This window comes from Herpailurus yagouaroundi, unplaced genomic scaffold, assembly GCF_014898765.1.
Source record: "Herpailurus yagouaroundi ecotype Mexico unplaced genomic scaffold, PumYag 213, whole genome shotgun sequence".
Lineage (NCBI taxonomy): Eukaryota > Metazoa > Chordata > Mammalia > Carnivora > Felidae > Herpailurus > Herpailurus yagouaroundi.
The window spans coordinates 9,936,864-9,960,007 of NW_024412444.1; the positions used below are offsets into that span (position 1 = coordinate 9,936,864).

Here is a 23,144-nt window from a genome sequence, read left to right on the forward strand (position 1 = left end):
TCTCTGTCCCAAAAATGAATAAATGTTGAAAAAAAAATTAAAAAAAATAAATAAATAAATTGCAACAATTTCTTCTTTTAACTTAGGTTTTCAATGGTAAGAGCAATTTGAAAAATTAATAACCATCAGATTAAACAATGGAGATAGCCACTTAGTCAAGACTCACTGAAATCAATCTTCTTTTTCAATATAATTTTAGTTAGTTGGTGATGCTATCAGATGAACATCAATGTCTTGCCACCAAAGTATACATTAATGTATAGTATATCTAATTGTATCTGAATAGGAAGTTCAGGTATGAAATATCATTGAGCATGAATCATTCATTGGAGCTATAAGGAAGTGGTATGATAAATTATAATGCCAAAATCTTTTAGTAACCTTTACCACTCAAATACCCAGTGTTTGTCATTTAAATGACAATTCTTTAGAAGTTGTACATTCTTTAACCACAACTCTGTTGGATTATGTTATGGCTTTTATTACAAACTGAAAATGTGGTATAATGTTTTTAAAACTTCCCTTCAAAGATCATTTTTCCCATAAAGCTAGTGATATAGAAGTTTTTGGTTTTTAACAGTATTTAATTTCTTGAGTGTCACTGAATGAGAAGGAAATAGAGGAAGCAGGTTTATTTAGACACAAGATCATTTAGATATACATTTAAGATACTAGAGAATGTTTATAACCTTCTGGTGCTTATTTGAAGGTTTGTAAATGTTTTCATTTCCTTTTTGAGAATATCATTTAAAAATACCTGTTTTTCTCACTCTACTCACCTGTCAGTTTAATATGGATGTTGAAGAAATGTGGGGAAAGAAGAGCGGTCCCATGCCTTCTTTTGCTGACCCTGAATGGTTATGTGAAGTAGGACCAACTACATAAAAATGTTTGTTCTGGAAAACAGATGATTGCCTCATAAATTACATGAATAGGCACAATATTGTTAGAGTTGAAGTGTGGTCTCTACAGCTAGTTTGTAGGGATTCAAATTCTGGTTGTCACTTCTGTCTGTGAGCCCTTGACCAAGTCAGTTAATCTCTCTGTGCTTCATTTTCCCATCAGTTACGTGGTGACATAAGAGAACCTGCTTCCTAGAGGAGTTGTTAGGATCAAAACAATTATTACCTAGAATAGTGCCAAGCCCATAGTAAGCACTCAGTTAATGTTGGTTGATATAGTTATTATTTTATTTTCTCTTGACATAAATCCATGTTTATCGACTTATGAATATAGTGTCATAATAAACTTCTGAATTTATAGTTCATTTCAGTTGGCAAATATTTATTGAGTCCTTGCTCAGGTCTAGGTCTGTGCCAAATGTTAGGAATCCAAAGGTAAATGACACAGAGTCTTTCTCATCAAGAGATTATACTATGGCAGAGGAGGCAATGTAACACATGAACAATGAATGATAATGGGCTCTGGTGAACACCAAGCTAATCTTAGGAACCAAATGCTATTAAAGGAAAATATCAGATATATCTAGCCAAGTTGGGGGATGTTATAGTGTGTTTGTGACAAATTGTGAATACACAAAAACAAAAATAATGAAAGTTTATGTCACATATGATCCATTAACTGATTCAAATGTACATAATTACAGTGCTAGAAAGGAAAGCTAGATGAAACCATAAAGGGGATTGAAAGCCATGTTGAGAAGTTTGAATTTTAGCCCATTAGAAATTTAAAAAATATTTAACATGGAGGAGTTTTGTAGTATGATCTGTATTCTAGAAAATAACTATGATATCAGAATGGGAAAAGCTAGAGGCTGAGTGACCAGTTAAGAGGCAATGCAGAAGTGTAGGTGAGATGTATAAGCCTGAATTAGGGTAGTAGCAAAGAAGTAGATGAGGAGGACAGATAAGAAAGAGACTTAAGAAGTAAAATCAGTGAAAAAATGGAGAAAATGGCACTGAGACTCATTGGACTTAACACCAAGTTAAACACTGTGGAATATCAATAAAATTGAAGTCAGAAATATAGAAACTATTCAAACAAAAGCACAGGGAGGAGGAAAAAGGCCTAAAAAGAGATGAGTACTGTCCAAATGGCTTGTGAAACAGTATCAGCCAGTCTAATATGTGTATAATCATAGTAGTAGAAGCAAAGCAAGGAGATTGAGCACAAGAAAATTTATAGACAAGATGATTAAAATTTTTTAAAATTTGAAAAATATACCCACAGATCCAGTAAGCTCAACAAACCGAGTTGAAGATCACTCAAAAACCACACCACAGCACACCATGCTGTATCATAACTTAAAAAACAAACAAAAAGAAACAACCCTAAAACCATGCCCTTGGTATGTCATAAATTGCTAAAGATCAATGATAAAGAGAAAATCTTAAAAAACATCCAGAGGAAAAAATACATTATACGCCAGAGAACAATGATAAAATATATCACAGCTTCCCATCTGAAGCAATGAGAATAAGAAGATAATGGAATGATGCTGGGGAAAAATTTTTTTAAACCTGTCAACCTAGAATTCTTTATTTGGTGAAACTATCCTTCAAAAGTTGGAGCAAAATAAAAACATTTTCAGACTGAAAAGGTGAATTTATTGCCAGCAAACTTGCTCTACAAAAATATTAAAGGAAGTTCTTCAGTCTGAAAAAAATACGTACCAGGTAGAAATGTGGGTGTAAATGAGAGAAGAGTGCCAGTAATGTTAAATATGTAGATGAATCTAAAAGATTCTTTATTCATATCATAATTTCTTTAAAAGTATTTGTTGAAAGCAAAAATAATAATGGTATAGAAGAAAAATATATGAAATATATGACATTAACAAAAAGAATGGTAGAGATATTAGTACACGTTTTTTTAGTCTCTTAAGCATGAGATATTCTATTATTACCCAAAGTTAGAGTGTGATAAGTTAAAGATTCATATTGTAAATTGTAGTGCAATCATTAAAAAAAAGGGGGGGGGGAGGGGCGCCTGGGTGGCACACTCGGTTAAGCATCCGACTTCAGCCAGGTCACGATCTCGCGGTCCGGGAGTTCGAGCCCCGCGTCGGGCTCTGGGCTGATGGCTCAGAGCCTGGAGCCTGTTTCCGATTCTGTGTCTCCCTCTCTCTCTGCCCCTCCCCCGTTCATGCTCTGTCTCTCTCTGTCCCAAAAAATAAATAAATGTTGAAAAAAAAAAAAAGAAAAAAAAAGGGGGGGGGGAGTATAACTAATCAGCCAATTGATTAGATTAATGGGACACTAAAAATGTATTCAATCCTAAAGAATATAGGAAAGAACTAAACAAAGAACAGATGGGACAGATTGAAAACAAATAGCAAGATGGTAGTCCTAAACTCAAAAACATCAGAATAATTACATTAAATGGAAATGGACTAAACTCTCTGACTAAAAGACAGAGATTGTAGATTAATTAAAAAGCAAGATACCATAGTATAATGTTTATAAGAAAGGTATATTAAATCTAAAGACACAGGTGAAAAATTTAAAAAGAAAAAGGTTATACCATGCAAGCACTAACTCTAAAAAAGCTAGAGTGACTATGTTAATATCAGATAAAGTAGACTGCAGGAAAATGAATATTATTTAAAGAAGCATATTTCATAATGATGAGGGAGTCATCTCATGTAGAAGATATAGCAAACCTAAAAGTAACAGATCCAAAGAGAGAAACATAAATACACAATTTTAGATGAAGATTTCAACATTCCTCTCTCAGATTTCCCTGCATCTGAAGCATCTAAAATATGCAGAATTAAATAATCAAGAGAATATATCAATGACATAAAAAAAAAATGGACAGTGGAGAAAATAAAACCAAAAGTTTGTTCTTTGAAAAGATATAATAAGTGATAAGCTGTTAGCTGTATTAATCAAGAAAAAAAGTACACACATTACCAATATCAAGAATGAAAGGGAAAAGGGAAAATAAAGGAATATTATGAACAATATTTTGCCATTAAATTTGACAATTTAGATGAAGTGGGTAATTTCTGTCAAAGACAAATTACTAAAACTGATACTAAATGAAATTAAAATTTAAAATAGCCATATATTTACTTATAGGAATTGAATTTGTAATTAACATTCCTGCAAAGAAAATACAGGTCCAGAAATCGACATCCAGGCTTTACATATAATTCTACCCAACATTTAAGAAAAAAATAATACCAATTTTAAACACTCTTTCAGATAATAAAGGAGAATGAACATTTCCCAAATCATTGAATAAAATGAGGTCAGCATAATTCTGATACCAAAGCCAGCAAAGACATTAAAATCCCCAAAAGAGAACTATAAATCAGTATCACTCATGAACATAAATATATGAATCCTTAACATCAAGTATTCAAGGTTGGTCTTATATTTGAAAATCAGTGTAAGTGATCACATTAACATAATAATGGAGAAAAAAATCATAAGATCATCTCAATAAATGTAGAAAAATCTTTTAACAAAAATTCATTAGCCATTTATGATTAAAACTTACATCAAACTAGGAATAGAAGGAAGCTTTTTCAACCTGATAAAGGGTTCCCATTAAAAAAAATCTACAACTAAATGATACTTAGTGGTGAAAAAGTGACTGTTTATCCCCTAAGACAGGGAACAAAGCAAGGTTATCTACTCTACTTCTATTCAGCATTGTATTGGAGGTCCCAGCAAGTGCAGTAAGATAATAAAGAGAAATAAAACACATACAGATCATAAAAAAAGAAGCAAAACTTTCTCTCTTTGCAGACAATATAATCATCTAAGTAGACAGTTCTAAGCAATCTACAAAAACTAAACAAAACCTACTAGATTAAGTGAGTTTTATAGGGTCACAGAACATAGCATAGATATAACCAAAGTCAATTGTATTTCTATATATTTCTATATAAGTTGTTTATAGCAGTAAACAATTGAAATTTAAAATTTTTTTAATTTAAATATGTTTTTAAGTTTTTAATTTTAATTCCAGTATACTTCACATAAACAGTTATATTCATTTTAGGTGTACAATATGGTTATTCAACAATTCTATTTTTAATTTTTAATTTTGAAATATTTACAATAGAATCAAAAATACATAATATTCAGGAATACATTTAATAAAATATATGCTAGACCTCTACACTGAAAAGTATAAAACGTTGCTGACAGAAACTGAAGACCTAAATAAGTGGAGACATGTTGTTTATGGATCCAAAGAATGTATATCCAATCTAATCCCCATCAGAATCCAGCAGGCTTCTTTTTTTTTTTTTTAAGTTTATTTTTATTTATTTTTAGAGAGACAGAGATAGCACGAGTGGGGGAGGGGGCAAAGAGAGAGTGAGACAGAAAATCCCAAGCAGACTCTCAGCTGCCATCACAGAGCCCAACGTCGGGCTTGAATTCACAATACCATGAGATCATGACCTGAGCCGAAACCAAGAATTGAATACTTAACTGATTGAGCCACCCAGGCGCCCAAGGCTTTTTTAAATTTTTTTTTAATAGTTTTTGCAAAATTTATTAACAAATTCTAAAATATATATGGGAATTCAAAGGTCTTAAGTTACAAAACAATTTTCAAAACGTAAAAATTGTACCTCATGATTTCAAGACATGGTATAAAGCTACAGTAATCAGGACAATGTGTTATTGGCATAGATACCACTAAAAGTTTAGAAATAGACAACACATATAGTCAGTTGATACTCAACCAAACACGAGAGCAATTTAATAGAGATAGGAGCATCTTTTTTCAGAACTAGAACTTCTTAGCATCCATATGGGGAAAAGAAAATGAACCACAACCCATACTTCACACCATTCATGAAAACTAAATCATAGATCTAAATTTAAATGCTAAAAATATAAACACTTTTAGGAGATTTCATAGAACCCAGAAAACATTAACCCTAATAAAGAATAAATTGACAAAAATGGGCTTCAACAAAATTTAAAACCACTCATCAAAAAGACATTCTTAAGAAAATGAATATGCAAGCCACAGCTGGGAGAAAATATCCCTAATACATATATCTGGCAAAAGACATATCCAGAATATATTCTACAACTGTATAATTAAAAAAAAAAGACATTTTTAAGGCAAAAACAATTGAACAAGCTCTTCGCAAAGATTATGCAATCAAATAAACATGTGAAGAGCTCCAGGGAGCTCCAGCTTCAGGGGAATTCAAATGAAAAACACAGTTACATTACTTCACCCACTAGAATGGCTAAAATAAAAGACACAGGAAATACGAAGTACTTGTGAGGTATAAAGCAATTGTCATACATTTCCAGCATAGATGGAGAATTTCCAGCATAACCACTTTGGAAATATCTTTGGAAGTTTCTGATAAAGTTAAACATTTATCCATTGATCCAACAATTCCATTCCTTGGTGTATACCCATGGAAATGTAAGTATGTGGACACAAAACTACTTGTATGGGAATTTTACAATAGCTTTATTTATAAAAGCCAAAATCTTGAAATAACCCATATGTCCCACAACAGAAGATTGAACAGTTAAATTGTGGTATATTCACAGAATGGGGTACTACTCAGCAAAACAAGAATGGATTACTAATACATGCAACAACGTTGATGAACCTCAAGTATTAAGCCCAGTGAAAGAAGCCATTTACTATGATTCCATGTATATAAAGTAATAGACAAAACTAATCTAAGGTGAAAGAAATTAGTGGTTGCCCTCGAGAGGGGTGAGTTTGAGATTGACAGGGAAGCAGCACAAAAGATCTTTCTGGAGTGACTGAAATACTTTATAACTTGATGGTATGCAGGTGAATGAATGGTCAGAATCATCAAACTGTGCCCTTAAAGTCTGTGTATTTTGTGGTATGAAAGTCAAAAAGATTGTATGGTTAACATATGTTAAGCATATATATGTTAGGCGCTATTATAAGTGCTTACATGTATTTAAACATTTAATCCTAACAACTCTGAGAGATGTATTATAATTACCATCATTTTACAAATGAGGAAAGCAAGGCACAGAGAGGTTAAGTAACTGAAGATTATCTAACTGGTAAATGGTGGAGGTGGAATCCAAACCCAGGCAGATAGGCTCCAGAGCCCACACTCTTGCATCCCTAGGAGGAATGTATTTAAAAGGAGTTGCCAGGAGGGTTTAACTGGAGGAAATTTCCAGACAGGTTAAAGAACAGAATATTATAATTAGATAATAGAAAGTAATTTCTAATTCCAAATTTTAAAAGTTAAGTGTTTCAGAGAAATGAAGTTAAATCTCAGGATGTGGCCATCTGAGTGGATTACTGAGTGAAGAGGTGAAGAAGCTTTTGAGGGAAAGGAGGTTAAGGGACTCAGGGTATTGGACAGTACTATAGAAGGTAAGGTGAATCTGGTCCCAGCATTTTTCGGGAATGTGTATGTGGGCTGGCAACAGTGTGTCTGCAGAAGTGGGAGTGACCAGGGACTGAACTGAAGATCAGTGAATTTAAAAGGGTAGAAGAACCTGTGAATGCAATGCCTCAGACTTCAAAGAAGATAGGGTTCCCAATAGGAAGTTTAAGCCCTCTCCCAATGCAACCTAGCCCCATGGCCTCAAAATCAGAGGTTGTAGAAGCACATGTGAACTCCATAAGTGAGCTTCAACTCCAGAGTTGAAAGCTGCTATCTTAGAGAAAAGCTAGGTTTCAGTTAAAGTAGGGTATTGCAGGACCCTTAGAAAAATACAGAGGATGTAAGTACTTTTCAGTAGTAAGGATTTCAGAGGGCACAGTGAAAGATGACTTGAGAATTAGCAGGAGAAAGATGGGCTGCTATTTCAGAAAGAGACTGTGTGCTCAATGCAGATTAGGAATGGGAGGTGGGGGTCAACTGCTAAATAGGCATCATGAAGATACATTATAAGGAGCTTGCTTTTCTGTGGTTCAACCAGGAGCTGCAGCACTAATAGCCCCAACTTCTCCTTAACTTCCCTGTCTCTGCGTAAGGACTTGTCAAGATTTGCTTTTCCTCAGGAAATTGTTTTTTATATAGTAGTAATAGCTAATTGCTTCTCTTGACCACTCAGATATAAAATTGCTATTTTGATTTCTGTTTACACCATTTAATAAACAATATGATGGTGATTGAGATGAATATGGCCATTGTAAGCAGATTTTCTATGGAGATACTAAAGCTAACATGTGAAATATTATTTTAAAGGGCACAAGAATAAACGTCTTTAAACCCCATTCCTTGTTATCATTTTAGGAACACAAAAACAGAATGAGGTTCTAAAATTGTGAGAAGAGATGTACTTTAGGATTGCTAGGCTATGAAATTGTGGTTTCTTATTTGTTGTTTCCTTTTAGAAAGGCACCACTAGCTAGAGCTGTGCGCAGTGACTCAGGCTCTTTCTACACTGGCAAAATGAATCCAATTATCTTCACATCTTTCCTGCAGTAATGGCAAGGAAAATCAGAAAGTGCTGGATAACCAAGAACTTGTTATTGCATGCATTTGACTGGTGTGCGTGCGTGTGTGTGTGTGTGTGTGTGTGTGTGTGTGTTCACACAGACTACTGGCCTTACACCAGTATATAATAAAGCCATAGGGCCAAAACATGAATCTGTAAAACCTAGAAATTCATGCTTTGAATCATTCTTTTGCCGTTTGCCAGCCAATTCCTTTATGCAGAATTCCATGCTGGAGCTAAATAGTATAAACTCTCTTACTAATTGAAGCAACAAACTAAGCAAAACTGTCTTTTCTCTGTCAGATTGCTGTCTTTCTGGTACATAATTTTTAAGCCCATAATTAGGAATATTGTAAATCAAGAATTCTTTGCTAGACTAGAGTTACACATAGGAAGAAAGTGATTAGAGGTCAAGAAATATGTCAAAAAAGGGATTTTAAGACTGGTTGATCACCAAGAATAAGGAAAATAATATTTTATAAAGATTAACTATTGGGGTGCCTGGGTTGCTCAGTTGGTTGAGCATCCAACTTCAGCCAGGTCATGATCTCACGGTTCGTGGGTTTGAGCCCCACATCAAGCTCTGTGCTGACAGCTTGGAGCCCAGCTCTTGGTTAGGATTCTGTGTCTCCCTCTCTCTCTGCCCCTCCCCTGCTTGCACTTTGTCTCTCAAAAAAATTTTTTTTTAATTTAAAGAAGAAAAGATCAACTATAATTCAGATAAGCTGCATATTGATAGTAGAGAGTTCATATTCTTCTGAAACTCCCAAAAGCCTATCACAGTGTTTATATGAATAATGAGTTATTTGTTGAAGCTTATGAAAAGTGGAACCTTTACAGATACCAGCTAAAAAACAGTAATTTCTATTTCCTCTAGCCAGTGGAGACTTATGAAAGTTATTCCCATCTTTCTCAGGAGCTACTCCCATCTGTACCTCTAAGAGATAAATTCACTAGTTATCAGTTCCCACACATTTATGGGGTTAGTTGAGTGATTATAAAGTGAGAGTTTGAGGATTTTGCTTGAGGGAGAGCTTGGGAAGATGGTGGAGTAGGAGGACCCTGAGCTCACCCCATCCCACATTTCAACTAGGTATCATCCACATCCAAGTCAACAAACCGGAGGGTAATCTGAAGACTGGAGGAACAAATTCCTCAACTAAATATAGAGAAGAAGCTGCAACCAAAAGTTTAGAAAGGGCAGAAAGGCAGGGGGAGGCTGCCTGTAGGAGGGAGGGAGCTGCGTGCAAAGAGGGCAGAGAAATGGACCCTTGCACCAGGGGGCTCACACAGGGAAGACTAATCCCCATAACATTTGGCTTTAAAAACCAGAGGGCCTGAGGTACCTGGCTGGCTCAGTTGGTAGAGCATATGACTCTTGATCTTAGGGTTATGAGTTCGAACACCACATTGGGTGTGGAGTTCACTTTAAAAGGGGGGAGCACCTGGATGGTTCAGTCAGTTAAGCAGTTAAGTGGCTAAGTGGACAACTTTGGCTCAGGTCACAATCTCACAGTTTGTGAGTTTGAGCCCTGCATCAGACTCTGTGCTGACAGCTCAGAGCCTAGAACATGCTTCAGATTCTGCATCTCCCTCTCTCTCTGCCCCTCCCCTACTCACACCCCATCAAAAAATGAATAAACATTAAAAAAAAAACCAGAGGGGCTGAATTCCATGAGTTTATAAGACCAGTGGTACCTAGGGCTTTAAAAGTCAGCTGACTCAGTGGTGGGCAAGCCAGGAGGGTGAGTAATAGCTGGGCCTCCACCCTGAAAGAGAGAGCAGTCTGCCTGGAGAGGCAACAACAACAACAAAAAAAAAAAAACAGTAGTTTGCACAACCATGGGGGCAAATGGGAGACAGATCTGCACATACTGATTCCAGAGCGTGCTGGGGGACTTCTCTGAAAGCAAGGGAACTCGCAGATGCCATTTGCCTCCCCCATCTCCTAGCATAAGTACAGAGCCACCTTTGAGAAGTAGAGCTGCACAGATACTTGCTGCCTGACCCACTGGCAGTGTGCCATGCCCACAGGTTCTGTTGAGAACTAGCCGACTCCAAGCCTGCTGGCTTCAGCCCTCAGCTCAGGACAAATTTTGTGAAAGCCACACAGTGCACCCCACCCACCACCACTGCACACCACATGCAGTCACCACACTGGCCTAGACACTGCACCACACCCAACCATGAACCCCAGCCACCCTTTGTGTGCAGGGCCCACCCTGTCCAGTCATCTTTGCTCACCTTCGCACCCCTGGCAGCTCCAGAATGCGGCCTCCACCACTACAGCATTTTGGAGTGCCCCAGTGCAGACTTTGCTGATACTGCCACCCCACTCCCAAATTCCCCCGGCAGGCACACCCTCTCAAAGCTGCCATGCCTGGGTCCCACTCGCACCACAGAGAGTAAGCACAGCCGACAAAAGGCAGAGAGTCAGTGCGGATAATTGCACTGAAAGGAAAAGTGGCTCAGACATAGCAGCAGGGTATAAGCAACACATACAGGATGCTCTCCTGAAGTGCCAGGTTTAGGTGAACAGGGGATACTACACTGCAGGGTGCCCCAGGACCTCTTCTTTATAAAGTCACTACTTTCAAGTTCAGAAGACAAAACTGACTTTCGTAACACACAGAAACAGACATAGAGAGGCAGACAAAATGAGACTAAAAATTTATCCCAAGTGAAAGAACAAGACAAGGCTACAGCCAGAGATCTAAGTGAAATGGACAAATAACATGCTTGACAGAGAATTTCAAACAGTGACCATAAGGATAGTTACTGGACTTGAGAAAAGAGTGGAAGGCACGAATGTGACCCTTAACATAGAGACAAGGAATAACTTAGAGATAAAGGATTCAGAAAAAGAAATGAGAAACACGCTTGATGAAAGGAATAGCAGGATGGAAGAAGCAGAGGAGCAAATTAGTGATGTAGAAGACAGAGTAATGATAAGTTATCAAGCTGAATAATAAAGATAAAAAAGAATTACACAAAACAAGAGTAGACTTAGGTGGACTTAGTCACTTACAGTGACTCCATCAAATGTAATAACATTCATATTTATAGGAGTCCCAGAAGAAGAAGAGCAAGAAAGGGCAGCAGAAAGTTTATTTGAAGAAATAATATCTGAAAACTTGCCTTATCCAGGAGGCACAGAGAACTCTCCTCAAAATCAACAAAAGCAGACCCACACCATGACATATTGTAATTGAACTTGCAAAATATAACAATAAAGAAAAAAATCTTAAAATGAGCAATGCGAGAAAAGTCATTAACTTACCAGGGAAAACCCATAAGTCAAGCAGAAATTTTTCTACAGAAACTTTGGAAGTCAGAAGGGAGTGTCATGATATATTCAAAGTGCTTAATGAGAAAAATTTGTGGTCAAAATGCTCTATCCAGCAAGGTTGTCATTCAGAATAGGAGAGAGAGAGTTTCCCAGGAAAATATAAACTAAAGGAGTTTGTGACTACCAAGCGAGTCCTGCTAGAACTATTAAAGAGGACTCTTTGACTAGAAAGAAGAGACGAAAAAGGATAGTATGATGGTAGAAAACACAAAAATAATGAAAATGAATATTTCTGTAAAAACTAAGTAAGGAATTCAAAAGGGGAGAATAAAATATAATAACATATACCTAAAGTCTGGGGAGGAGAGGAGAAAAGAATGGATTCATACCTAAATGACCATCAACTTAATATAGACTGCTATATGCGGAAGCAGTTATATACAAACCTAATGGTAACCATATATCAAAAGCCACTAATAAATAAACATGCAAAAAATAAAGAAAAAGAAACCCAAATATATCACTAAAGAAAATCATCCAAACATGAAAGAGAGAAAGTCAAGAAAGGATCAGAGAAAATCTCCAGAAACAAAATAATAATAAAGTGGTACTAAACACATATCTATCAATAATACTCTGTAAATGGACTAACACTCCAGTCAAACGACATAGGGTGCCAGAATGGATACAAACCATATCCACCAATACAGTGCCTACAGGAGACTCATTTTAGACCTAAAGACACCTGCACATTGAAAGTGAGGGAGATTTTGATAGTGCTGCTATCAGCAATAGTCAAATTATTGAAAGAGCCCAAATGCCCATCAACTGATGAATGATAAAGAAGATGTGGTATATACATACAATGGAATACTACTTGGTGATGAAAAAGAATGAAATCTTGCCATTTGCAACAATGTGGATGGAACTAGAGGGTATTATGCTAAGTAAGATATGTCAGTCAGAGAAATATATATGATTTCACTCATATGTGGCATTTGAGAAACTCAGCAGATGAACATAGCAAAAGGGAAGGAAAAATAAGATAAAAACAGAAACGGAAATCATAAGGCTCTTAAATACAGAGAACAAACTGAGGGCTGCTGGAGGGGAGGTGAGTGGGGGGTGGGTTAAATTGGTGATGGACATTAAAGAGAGCACTTGTTGGGATGAGCACTGGATGTCATATATATGAGATGAATCACTGGTTCTACTCCTCATGCCAAGACTACACTGTACGTTAACTAACTTGAATTTAAATTTTAAAAAAATGAGGGAGATAGAGAAACATTTATCACACAAATGGATGTCAAAAGAAAGCTGGAGGAGTAATACTTATATTGGACAACTGGACTTTAAAACAAAGACTATAATGAGAAAAAGAAGGGCACTATATCATAGTAAAAGGGACAACCCAACAAGAAGATCTAACAATTACAAATATTTATGTACCAACATGAGAGCACCCAAATATATAAAACAATTAACAACAAACATAAAGGAACTCATTATAACAATACAATAATAGGGGACTTTAACACCCCATTTACTTCAATGGGCAGATCACCTAAATAGAAAATCAACAAGGGAACCATGGCTTTGAATTGCACACTGTACCAGATGGACCTAACAGATATAATCAGAAACATCATCCTAAAACAGCAGAATACACATTCTTTTCAAGCGCACACAAAACATTCTCCAAAACGGATCATGTATCAGGCCACAAAACAGGCCTCAACAAATAAAAGAAGATTGAAATCATACCATGCACATTTTTATCCTAACCACAACCTGTGAAACTAGAAGTCAGCCACAAGAAAAAATCTGGAAAGACCACAAATACATGGAGGTTAAATAACATTTTAGTAAACAATGAGTGGGTAAAACAGGAAATAAAAGAAGAAATAAAAGAGTACATGGAAACAAATGAAAATGAAAACACAACAGTCCAAAACCTCTGGGATGAAGCAAAAGTGGTCCTAAGAGGAAAGTATACAGCAATATAGGCCTATCTGAAGAAGCAAGAAAAATCTAAAATGACCTAAACTTACACCTAAAGGAGCTAGAGAAAGAACAACAAACAAAGCATAAAGCCAGCAGAAGGAAGGAAATAATAAAGATTAGAGAAGAGACAAATGATACAGAAACAAACAAACAAAAACAATAAAACAGATTAATGAAACCAGGAGCTGGTTCTTTGGAAAAAGTCAATAAAATTGATAACCTCTAGCCAGACTTATAAAAAGAAAAGAGAAAGGATCCAAATAAATCACAAATGACAGGAGAGAAATAACAACCAAAACCACAGAAATACAATCATAAAAGAATATTATGAAAGAATATATGCCAACAAATTGGACAACCTGGAAGACATGGATTAATTCCTAGAAACAGGGGGGCGCCTGGGTGGCGCAGTCGGTTAAGCGTCCGACTTCAGCCAGGTCACGATCTCACGGTCCGTGAGTTCGAGCCCCGCGTCAGGCTCTGGGCTGATGGCTCGGAGCCTGGAGCCTGTTTCCGATTCTGTGTCTCCCTCTCTCTCTGCCCCTCCCCCGTTCATGCTCTGTCTCTGTCTGTCCCATAAATAAATAAAAAACGTTGGAAAAAAAAAATTCCTAGAAACATATAAACTACCAAAACTAGAACAGGAAGAAATAGAAAACTTGAAGAGACCAATAACCAGCAAAGAAATTGAATCAGTAATCAAAAAACTCCCCAAAAAACAGAAGTCCAGGACCATATGACTTCACAGGTGAATTCTACCAAACATTTTAAAAAGTAGAAAAGGAAGGACAGACAGCTTTCTCTTTTTTTTATTTTTTAATGTTTATTTATTTTTGAGAGAGATCAAGTGCAAGCAGGAGAGGGACAAAGAGAGAGAGGGAGACACAGAATCTGAAGCAGGCTCCAGGCCCTGACAGCTCTGAGCTGTCAGCACAGAGCCTGATGTGGGGCTTGAACTCACGAACTGTGAGATCATGACCTGAGCTGAAGTCGGATGTTTAATTGACTGAGCCACCCAGGGCCCCCCAGACAGCTTTCAAATTCATTCTATGAGGCCAGCATTAATCTGATACCAAAACTAGATAAAGACACCACACAAAAAAAGAGAACTACAGGCCATTATCTCTGATAGACATAGATACAAAAAGTCCTCTATAAAATACTAGCAACCCGAATCCAACAATACATTTAAAAAAATCATTCCGGGCGCCTGGGTGGCTCAGTCAGTTGTGTCAGACTTCGTCTCAGGTCATGATCACACAGCCCATGAGTTTGAGTCCTGTGTCGGGCTCTGTGCTGACAGCTTAGAGCCTGGAGCCTGCTTCAGATTCTGTGTCTCCCTCTCTCTCTCTCTCTCTGCCCCTCCACCACTCTCTCTCTCTCTGTCTCCCAAAAATAAACAAACATTAAAAAAAAATTTTTTTTTAATCATTTATCACAATCAAGTGGGACTTATTCCTGGGTTGAAAGGGTGTTTCAATATTTGCAAATCAATTAATGTGATATATCACATAAATAAAAGAGAGGGTAAGAACCATATAATCATTTCAAAAGATGTAAACAAAACATTTGACAAAGTACAACATCCATTCATGATAAAAATCCTCAACAAAGTAGGTTTAGAGGGAACATATCTCACCATAATAAAGGTCATATATGGAAAACCCACAGCTAATATCATCCTAAATGGGGAAGAGTTGAGAGCTCTTCCTCTCCAGACAGGAACAAAACAGGAATGTCCACTCTCATCACTTTATTCAACATAGTACTGGAAGTCCTAGCCACAGCAGTCAGACAACAAAAAGAAATAAAAGATATCCAGATCACCAAGGAAGAAGTAGAAATTTCACTATTTGCAGATGACTTGATACTATATATTTAGAAAACTCAAAGGACCTCACCAAAAAACTGCTAGAACTGATAAGTGAATTCAATAAAGTTGCAGGATACAATACCAACATATAAAATCCATTGCATTTCTATTTACCAATAATGAAGCAGCAGAAAGAGAAATTAAGGAATCAATCTCATTGTACCAAAAACAATAAGATACCTAGGAATAAACCTACCAAAGAGATGAAAGACCTGTATGTACTCAGAAAACTATAAAACACTGATGAAAGAAATGAAGATGACACAAAGAAATGGAAAGATGTTCTATGTTCATGGATTGGAAGAACAAATATTGTTAAAATGTCTATACTACCCAAAGCAATCTACACACTTAATACAATCCATACTAAATACCATATCATATCAAAATACCAACAGCATTTTTCACAGAACTAGAACAAAGAATATTAAAATTTGTATAGAACCACAAAATATCCCAATAGTCAAAGCAATCTTGAAAAGCAAAGCTGGAGGCATCCCAAATCTGTACTTCAAGTTATATTACAAAGCTGTAGTAATCAAGACACTATGGTACTGGCACAAAACAAGACACATAGATCAATGGAACAGAATAGAAAACCCAGAAATGAACTGGCAGTTATATGTTTAATTAATCTTTGACAAAGCAGGAAAGAATATCCAATAGGAAAAAGACTGTCTTTTCAACAAATGGTGTTAGGAAAACTGCACAGCAACAAACAAAAGAATGAAATTGGACTTTCTTACACTAAACACAAAAATAAATTCAAAATGGATTAAAGACCTAAATGTGATACCTCAAACCATACAAATCCTAGAAGAGAATAGAGGCAATAAATTCTTTGACATCAGCCATAGCAACTTCTTTCTAGGTATATCTCCTGAGGCAAGGGAAACAAAAGCAATAATAAACTATTGGGACTACATCAAAATTAAAAGGTCTGCACAATCAACAAAACTAGAGGGCAACCTACAGAATGGGAGAAGATATTTGGAAATGATATTTGATGAAGGGTTAATATCCAAAATATAAAGAAACTATACAACTCAACACCCCAAACCAAACAATCCAAGTTACAAAAAATGGGCAGAAGACATGAATAGACATTTTTCCAAAGAAAACAGACAGATGGCCAACAGACAAATGAAACAATGTTCGGCATCACTTATCATCAGGGAAATGGCAAATCAAAACTACAATAAGATATCACCTCACACCCGTCAGAATGGCTAAAATCAACAACACAAGAAACAACAGATATTAGCAAGGATGTGGAGAAAGGAGAATGCTCTTGCACTGTTGGTGGGAATACAAACTGGTGCAGCCACTCTGGAAAACAGTATGAAGTTCTTCAAAAAGTTAAAAAATAGAACTACCATACAATCCAGAAATTGCACTAGTAGGTATTTACCCAAAGAATACAAAAATACTTCAAAGTAATTCAAAGGAATATATGCACCCCAGTGTTTAAAGTAGCATCATCTACAATACCCAAATTATGGAAACAGCCCAAGTGTCCATTGACTGATGAGTGGATAAAGAAAAAGTGGTGTGTGTGTGTGTGTGTGTGTGTGTGTGTGTGTGTGTGTGTGTGTGATGGAATATTATTCAGCCATAAAAAAGGAATGAAATCTTACCATTTGCAGTGACTTGGGATGGAGTTAAAGAGTATAATACTAAACAAAATTAAGTCAGATAAAGACAAATACCATATGATTTCACTCATATGTGAAATTTAAGAAACAGGAAAAAAAGAGCAAACCAAGAAACAGACTCTTAACTATAGAGAGCAAACTGATGGTTACCAGATGGGTGAAATAGGTGATGGGGATTAAAAAGTGTGCTTGTGACGAGCACCAGGTGATGTATGGAAGTGTTGAATCATCATATTGTACACCTAAAACTAATGTAACACTGTATGTTAACCAACTGGAATTAAAATAAAACCTTAGAAAAATAAAATGAAAGATTGAAAGTATGTGTGTTGGCATGTATGTATATGTATGTCTTCATACATCATGCACATACACATGCAGATCATTATTTGTTGAGTACTTTCTATGATGCATGAATCCAGGCAGAAGAAATAAAAGCAGCTTGACTATGATGGATAAGAAAAGTGTGTTATGGGTAAGGGCCTGGTTTCCTGGGACTCAGAGTTTTTGAAGAAAGTGGACACCAATTCCCAAGCCAAGCTGATGGAGTCTGATGGGGTATACAGGTGCAGCCAGTAGGAGGGTTCACAGAAGTAGGGAATAAAGGGCAGGGCCCTGAGAAGAAATGACCAGCATGTTCCCATGTCACCTTGGACCTGGAAACTATTATTCCTTGTTCAACTCAAATGTCACCTCCAAGCCTTTCCTTTCCTAGATATAGGAAAACTTGGATTCAAATGCAATAAAGCAGATAATTTTAAAAGCAATCATTAACCCTAGAATTACAAAGAAGTTGCATGAAGAAAGGTAATCATAGAGCATCACTTGGCTTAGTTGTGTACAGTATTTACATAGTCACAAAAAGGAAAACACAGAATATTAATTTTGAAGAAAAAGAAAAAAAGAAAGGAGAGATAATTACCTATGGAGGATGAAGTAGAGGAAGTAGAGTGTTAAGTGAACTACAAGTCTTATCTACCATAACAGGAAAACAGTACATAATGTCTAAAATTGATAAATCAAAAGGTATTATTTAAAAATACAGAGAGAAGAAATAGTTAAGAGATGACAGTATGATCAGAAGAGTGGAGAAATGACAAGAACTACATTTTGTATAAAATTTGCTATGTTTGGGCTTATATTTACATATAATATCATGGCATTTTTTAAATGTTTTTTTTAAGAAGTCTTTCCTGGGGCACCTGGGTGACTCAGTCAGTTAAGCGTCCGACTTCATCTTGGCTCATGATTTTGCAGTCTGTGAGTTCAAGCCCCACATCAGGCTCTGTGCTGACAGCTCAGAGCCTGGAGGCTGCTTCAGATTCTGTGTTTCCCTCTATCTCTGCCCTTTCCCCACTCATGCGCTCTCTCTCTCTCTCTCTCTCTCTCTCTCTCTCTCGCTCTCTCTCTCTCTCTCTCTCTCAAAAATAAACATTTAAAATATTTTAAAACGAAGCCTTGCCTGAGCCTTCCCATCCTCCCACATTGAGCCCCCTCTGCAATAACGGTTCATACCAGATGCCACATGTCTGCCTCCCTTCCCAGACTGGAAGGACTCTCATTCATTTCTGTATGTCAGAGTCACACCCAGTGACTTCTCTTAGCACCTGTGCTTAGCACCTGTGAGGAGGAATGGATGAATACAGTTACTGTTGGGACAGACTAGCTGAATGATTGCAATTGGTACATAATCTTAAGTCTTTTAAGAATAGGAACCACATAACAACAATGGTGATGTTAATAATGTTAATAATTATTATTGGATAGCTGGAAACCCCAGTAGCACCATCCCCTATAACCTGGATTTTACCAAACCCTGATGTTTCATTTATTCCATGACATGCCTACTGGACTTGTCCCTTATATCCCACCCCCAATACTAGCCCTCTACAAGACCCTCCTCATGTCATGCTTAAGTGACTGACTGACTGACTGACTGACTGACTAGTCTTCCTGTGCGTCAGTCTGTCTCCACTCTACCTCAGCCTTCCTCCCACCCCCAAATATTCCTGCATCAGGGATACTCTAGAATTCCCAGTACTCCATTCTTGTCACATTCTCCTTCAAGAGCTGCAATGACACCTTACCCTCTGGAGTCCAAGGTTCTCCTGATCTTTCTGCCCCTCCAGAACCTGGCTTGCTGGCCCATCCAACATTACCTCCCACACCTCCCCGGAGCTCACCACCCTGCAGGTCAAGCGAGTCTCATTACCACATCACAGTCAGCCCTCCTTCCCACCTCTTATTCCACCAGACTTCTTTTCACCCAAAAAACAAGAGCATCCCCATTGCCTGGGAATATAATTCTACTCTTGAGATACCTATGATTAATCTTCCTGTATTTAATCAGTAACTTGCTGCAATCTGTCTTACTTTTCTCCTGTGGAAAAACCTCAGGTTTTCCTTCATAATAAAATCGACATTCCTGAATAGAATATGCCTTTATAAATAGCATCGTTATCTCTTTTATAAATAAATATAACTTTCAATTTTGACAGATTAATAAGATGAACCTTATGTAAACTGATATTTTAAAAGAAGTACAGACAACTTTAAATACTACTGTGCTTTTAATTTCAAAAATTCTTTTTCCTGTTGTCCTGCAATCTTCAATATGTCTTAATTTCTCACTAAATGATTATTTTCTCCTTTTCTTTAACTCAGTCAGACCATTTAGAGAATTCATTTGATGAAGTATTGAGGAGTCTAATTGTTTAATGGGCAGAAATTAGTCCCTGCAAAGAGTACTTTAAAAACTGGCAAATACCAGGCATAATTACAAATTCTTTAGAAGAATCTATTTCTGTACAATAGGTTAATTGGTTATAAGTAGACAGCACCAGCCACAATTTAAACCCGGCTTCCAATTTCATCCATGATTTTTTTTAACAAATATAAGTGGCTAATTATGATCAAATTAGTCCCCTTGAAGGAACAATTGGCTACTTATCCCTGATTTTCAAGATTTAAGTGGTCTAACGCACCTGCAATTAGCTTCCCACTAGCATACTGCCTACAGATCCAGAGTTATTTCCCAAAGTTGTCAAAATCTTGCCTTGTAATGAGAACTCTACAGTCAGATGACCAATGTATAGTTTAGATTACGATGACTTCTTTGGAAGAATCAATGCAATTTTTAAGAAAACTGAAGCCAAAATAGAGATTTGCTTAAGGGGGAAAGTTGTTTTGGGGCAAGTTGATCCAGATAATTGCCTCCACTCTCTGGACTACCCACATATAGATGGCTTGTTCACCTATGTGATTATTGAAAAGTACTTACCCTTCTTTCCTTTATTTTAGTGGTGCAATCTATGTATAGACTTGGTAGCATTTACCAGTGAAATATTCAAGGGAGCAGTTTTCCAGTCATTGGATGGAATTATTGTCTCTGCTAACTGTAAGCTACGGAAGATCTTTACTTTAAAACGCAAGCCTCAAGACACTGTTGATAAAGACGGTACGTTCAAATTGCTACCAAGATTTTTAAATTCTCCAATGTGTTTTTAAAAATTAGACACACCTTTGGATAGTATGAGTACATGGAAATGGTTTTTCATGTTATTGTGGAATAAACACTTAACATGAGATCTGTCCTCTTCACAAATTTTTAGGTGTATAACATGTTATTGTTGACTACAGGTGCAATGCTGTATAGCAGATCTCTAGAGCGTATTCATCTTGACCAAAACCCATCTATTAGTAACTCCCATTTCCCCCCTCCTCAACTGCTGGTAACCACCATTCTACTCTGATTCCATGAATTTAATTATTTTAGTTGCCTTATATAAGTAAAATCATACAGTATTTGTCTCTCTATAGTTGGCTTATTTCGCTTAGCCTAAGACCTCATGATTCATCCATGTTGTAGCATATGTCATTCTTTACTCTGAATCACGTGTTTAAATATAGCTGAATGTCACAAAGATATCTTTTTTATTTTTGTGGTTATTTTTCTTGTTTGTTTATGATAGCACTTACCATGCGAATCCATCGAGGTTCTTAGTTGCAAGCGATGGAGTCCTGTCTAGGTAGTTGAAACAGAAAAAAGAATTTATTTAAGGAAATTAGCCAGTTCATAGAATCTCAAGGATGTCCAGAAAATCAGGCTTAGAGGCTACAGCCAAAAACAAACGCAGCTCCCACCACAGGACTGCTCCAAGGAAGACCCCCAATAGCTACTGCAACTGGGCAAAGACTCTGTAGGTCTGACTGTACTGTCTGACTTGTGGAGGCTAGGTCACATGCTGCAAGGGAGGCTAACAAAGCAAATGTCTGATTTCCAACTAAGGAGATAGGACTCATTGATGTAGTAAAATCACCAAATTAACAAGGGTGCTCAAAAGATGTCAACATTCAAAAAGCTCTGCTATTGCCCAACGTATACTATCTCATTATTCTGTGGTTATTTCATGAACTCATTTGGGAGAAATTACATTTATATATTAATTTTCCAATAATCATGTTAAAATAGAAAAATGATTGAGTTATTCCTCATATTATTTGTAGAAAGATTGGAAATATACACATTGATTATTCATTATATGATTAATAAATATATTCTGAAGATAACTGAACTGTCCAGAATTTATAAGATGGCACAAACTCTCCTAAGATAGTCTTAAACAACTGAAAGTATTGAGAGAATACTGATGCTTCCTTTTGATTTTTGTCTGGGGTTATTTTTAACAAAATCAATTTTTCTAGAAGCCCAGGAAACAGAGCAGCACATAAGATGGCAAAGGTGATTTCTTAGAAGTTTGTATAAAGTAGACTTTAGACTTGTGCTCTGTCTGGATGAGTGTCTGAGAAATCCTTGTGTGGTTCACTCTGTGGAACAAGAAACTGTGCCTATAAATTTCATTTGATAACAAAACACAGCAGTGCATTAACAGCTCCCAGAGAGATTACAAGGCAGGAAGTCCAGCCACTCATCTTATGTACCATTTAAAGGCTATACAAGAGGGGCACCTGGGTGGCTCAGTCAGTTAAGCATCCAACTTCGGCTCAGGTCATGATCTCATGGTTCATGAGTTTGAGCCCCGCATCAGGCTCTGTGCTGACAGCTCAGAGCCTGAAGCCTGCTTCAGAATCTGTGACCTCCTCTCTCTCTGTCTCCTCCCCAGCTCATGCTGTCTCTCAAAAAATAAACGTTAAAAATTTTTTTTTAAAAAAGGCTATACAAGAAAGCAAAAGACTTCATTTTTAAAAAAAATAGCACCCAGCTAATAAGAAACCTCAAAATTTATAGAAATGTATGTGCATTCTACATCAGATCATAGGAGGTAAATCATAACCTGATTAATATTTTTAAATAAATGTAAGGAAAAGAGTAAATCAAAATATGGCATATTAAATACATGTTTTTATCTCTGATCCTTCCTCAAACCCCACTAAAATTATAGGACTAAAAATGGCAATAAACCCACCAGGATGAAAATTATGAAAGAGTAGCTAACAACAGACAAAGTGTGTTCATAAATTTTGTAAGATTGAGGAATGACAACTGACTTAGAAGAGCAGAGGAAGCTGAAACTAGTGGGTTTACAGAGAGATTCACCAATGAGATTCATAATGTAGAAGCTCAGAGGGGCTCAAGAATTGGCAGCCCCCTGCCAAAGGCAGGAAATAAAAGAGTGTGGCTAAAAGCAAGGAAATTGGCTAAAATTCCATATGGACTGCTAACGGATCCCAGATTCCCTTTCTAACTCCAAATAAGCAAACAATAGGATATTTCTTCTCTGGAGAAACTGATCCAGAGAACTTTTCAACTCAGGTACATTGGATACATGTGAGATAGACACAAGAACTAACAGAAAGAAGGAAATAGATAAAGTAGGAAATAGATACATGCTTTTCTCAAAGTTAAGAAAACACTGCATCTGTAAAATAGGAGTTATTTGTTCTTGTATTTTATTGAAGTTTAT

The 23,144-nt window shown here is 36.6% G+C and overlaps 1 protein-coding gene across 13 annotated transcripts in view; it reads left to right on the forward strand.

The window, feature by feature from the left end:
• The window catches only part of CFAP20DC (CFAP20 domain containing), a 238,572-nt gene that overhangs the window by 93,191 nt on the left and 122,237 nt on the right, over window positions 1–23,144 (forward strand). For all 13 annotated transcript variants that reach the window (XM_040454584.1, XM_040454589.1, XM_040454595.1 and 10 more), the window contains one exon: window positions 20,521–20,677. In XM_040454584.1, the coding sequence (XP_040310518.1) occupies window positions 20,521–20,677 (157 nt within the window). The remainder of the gene's footprint in view (window positions 1–20,520; window positions 20,678–23,144) is intronic.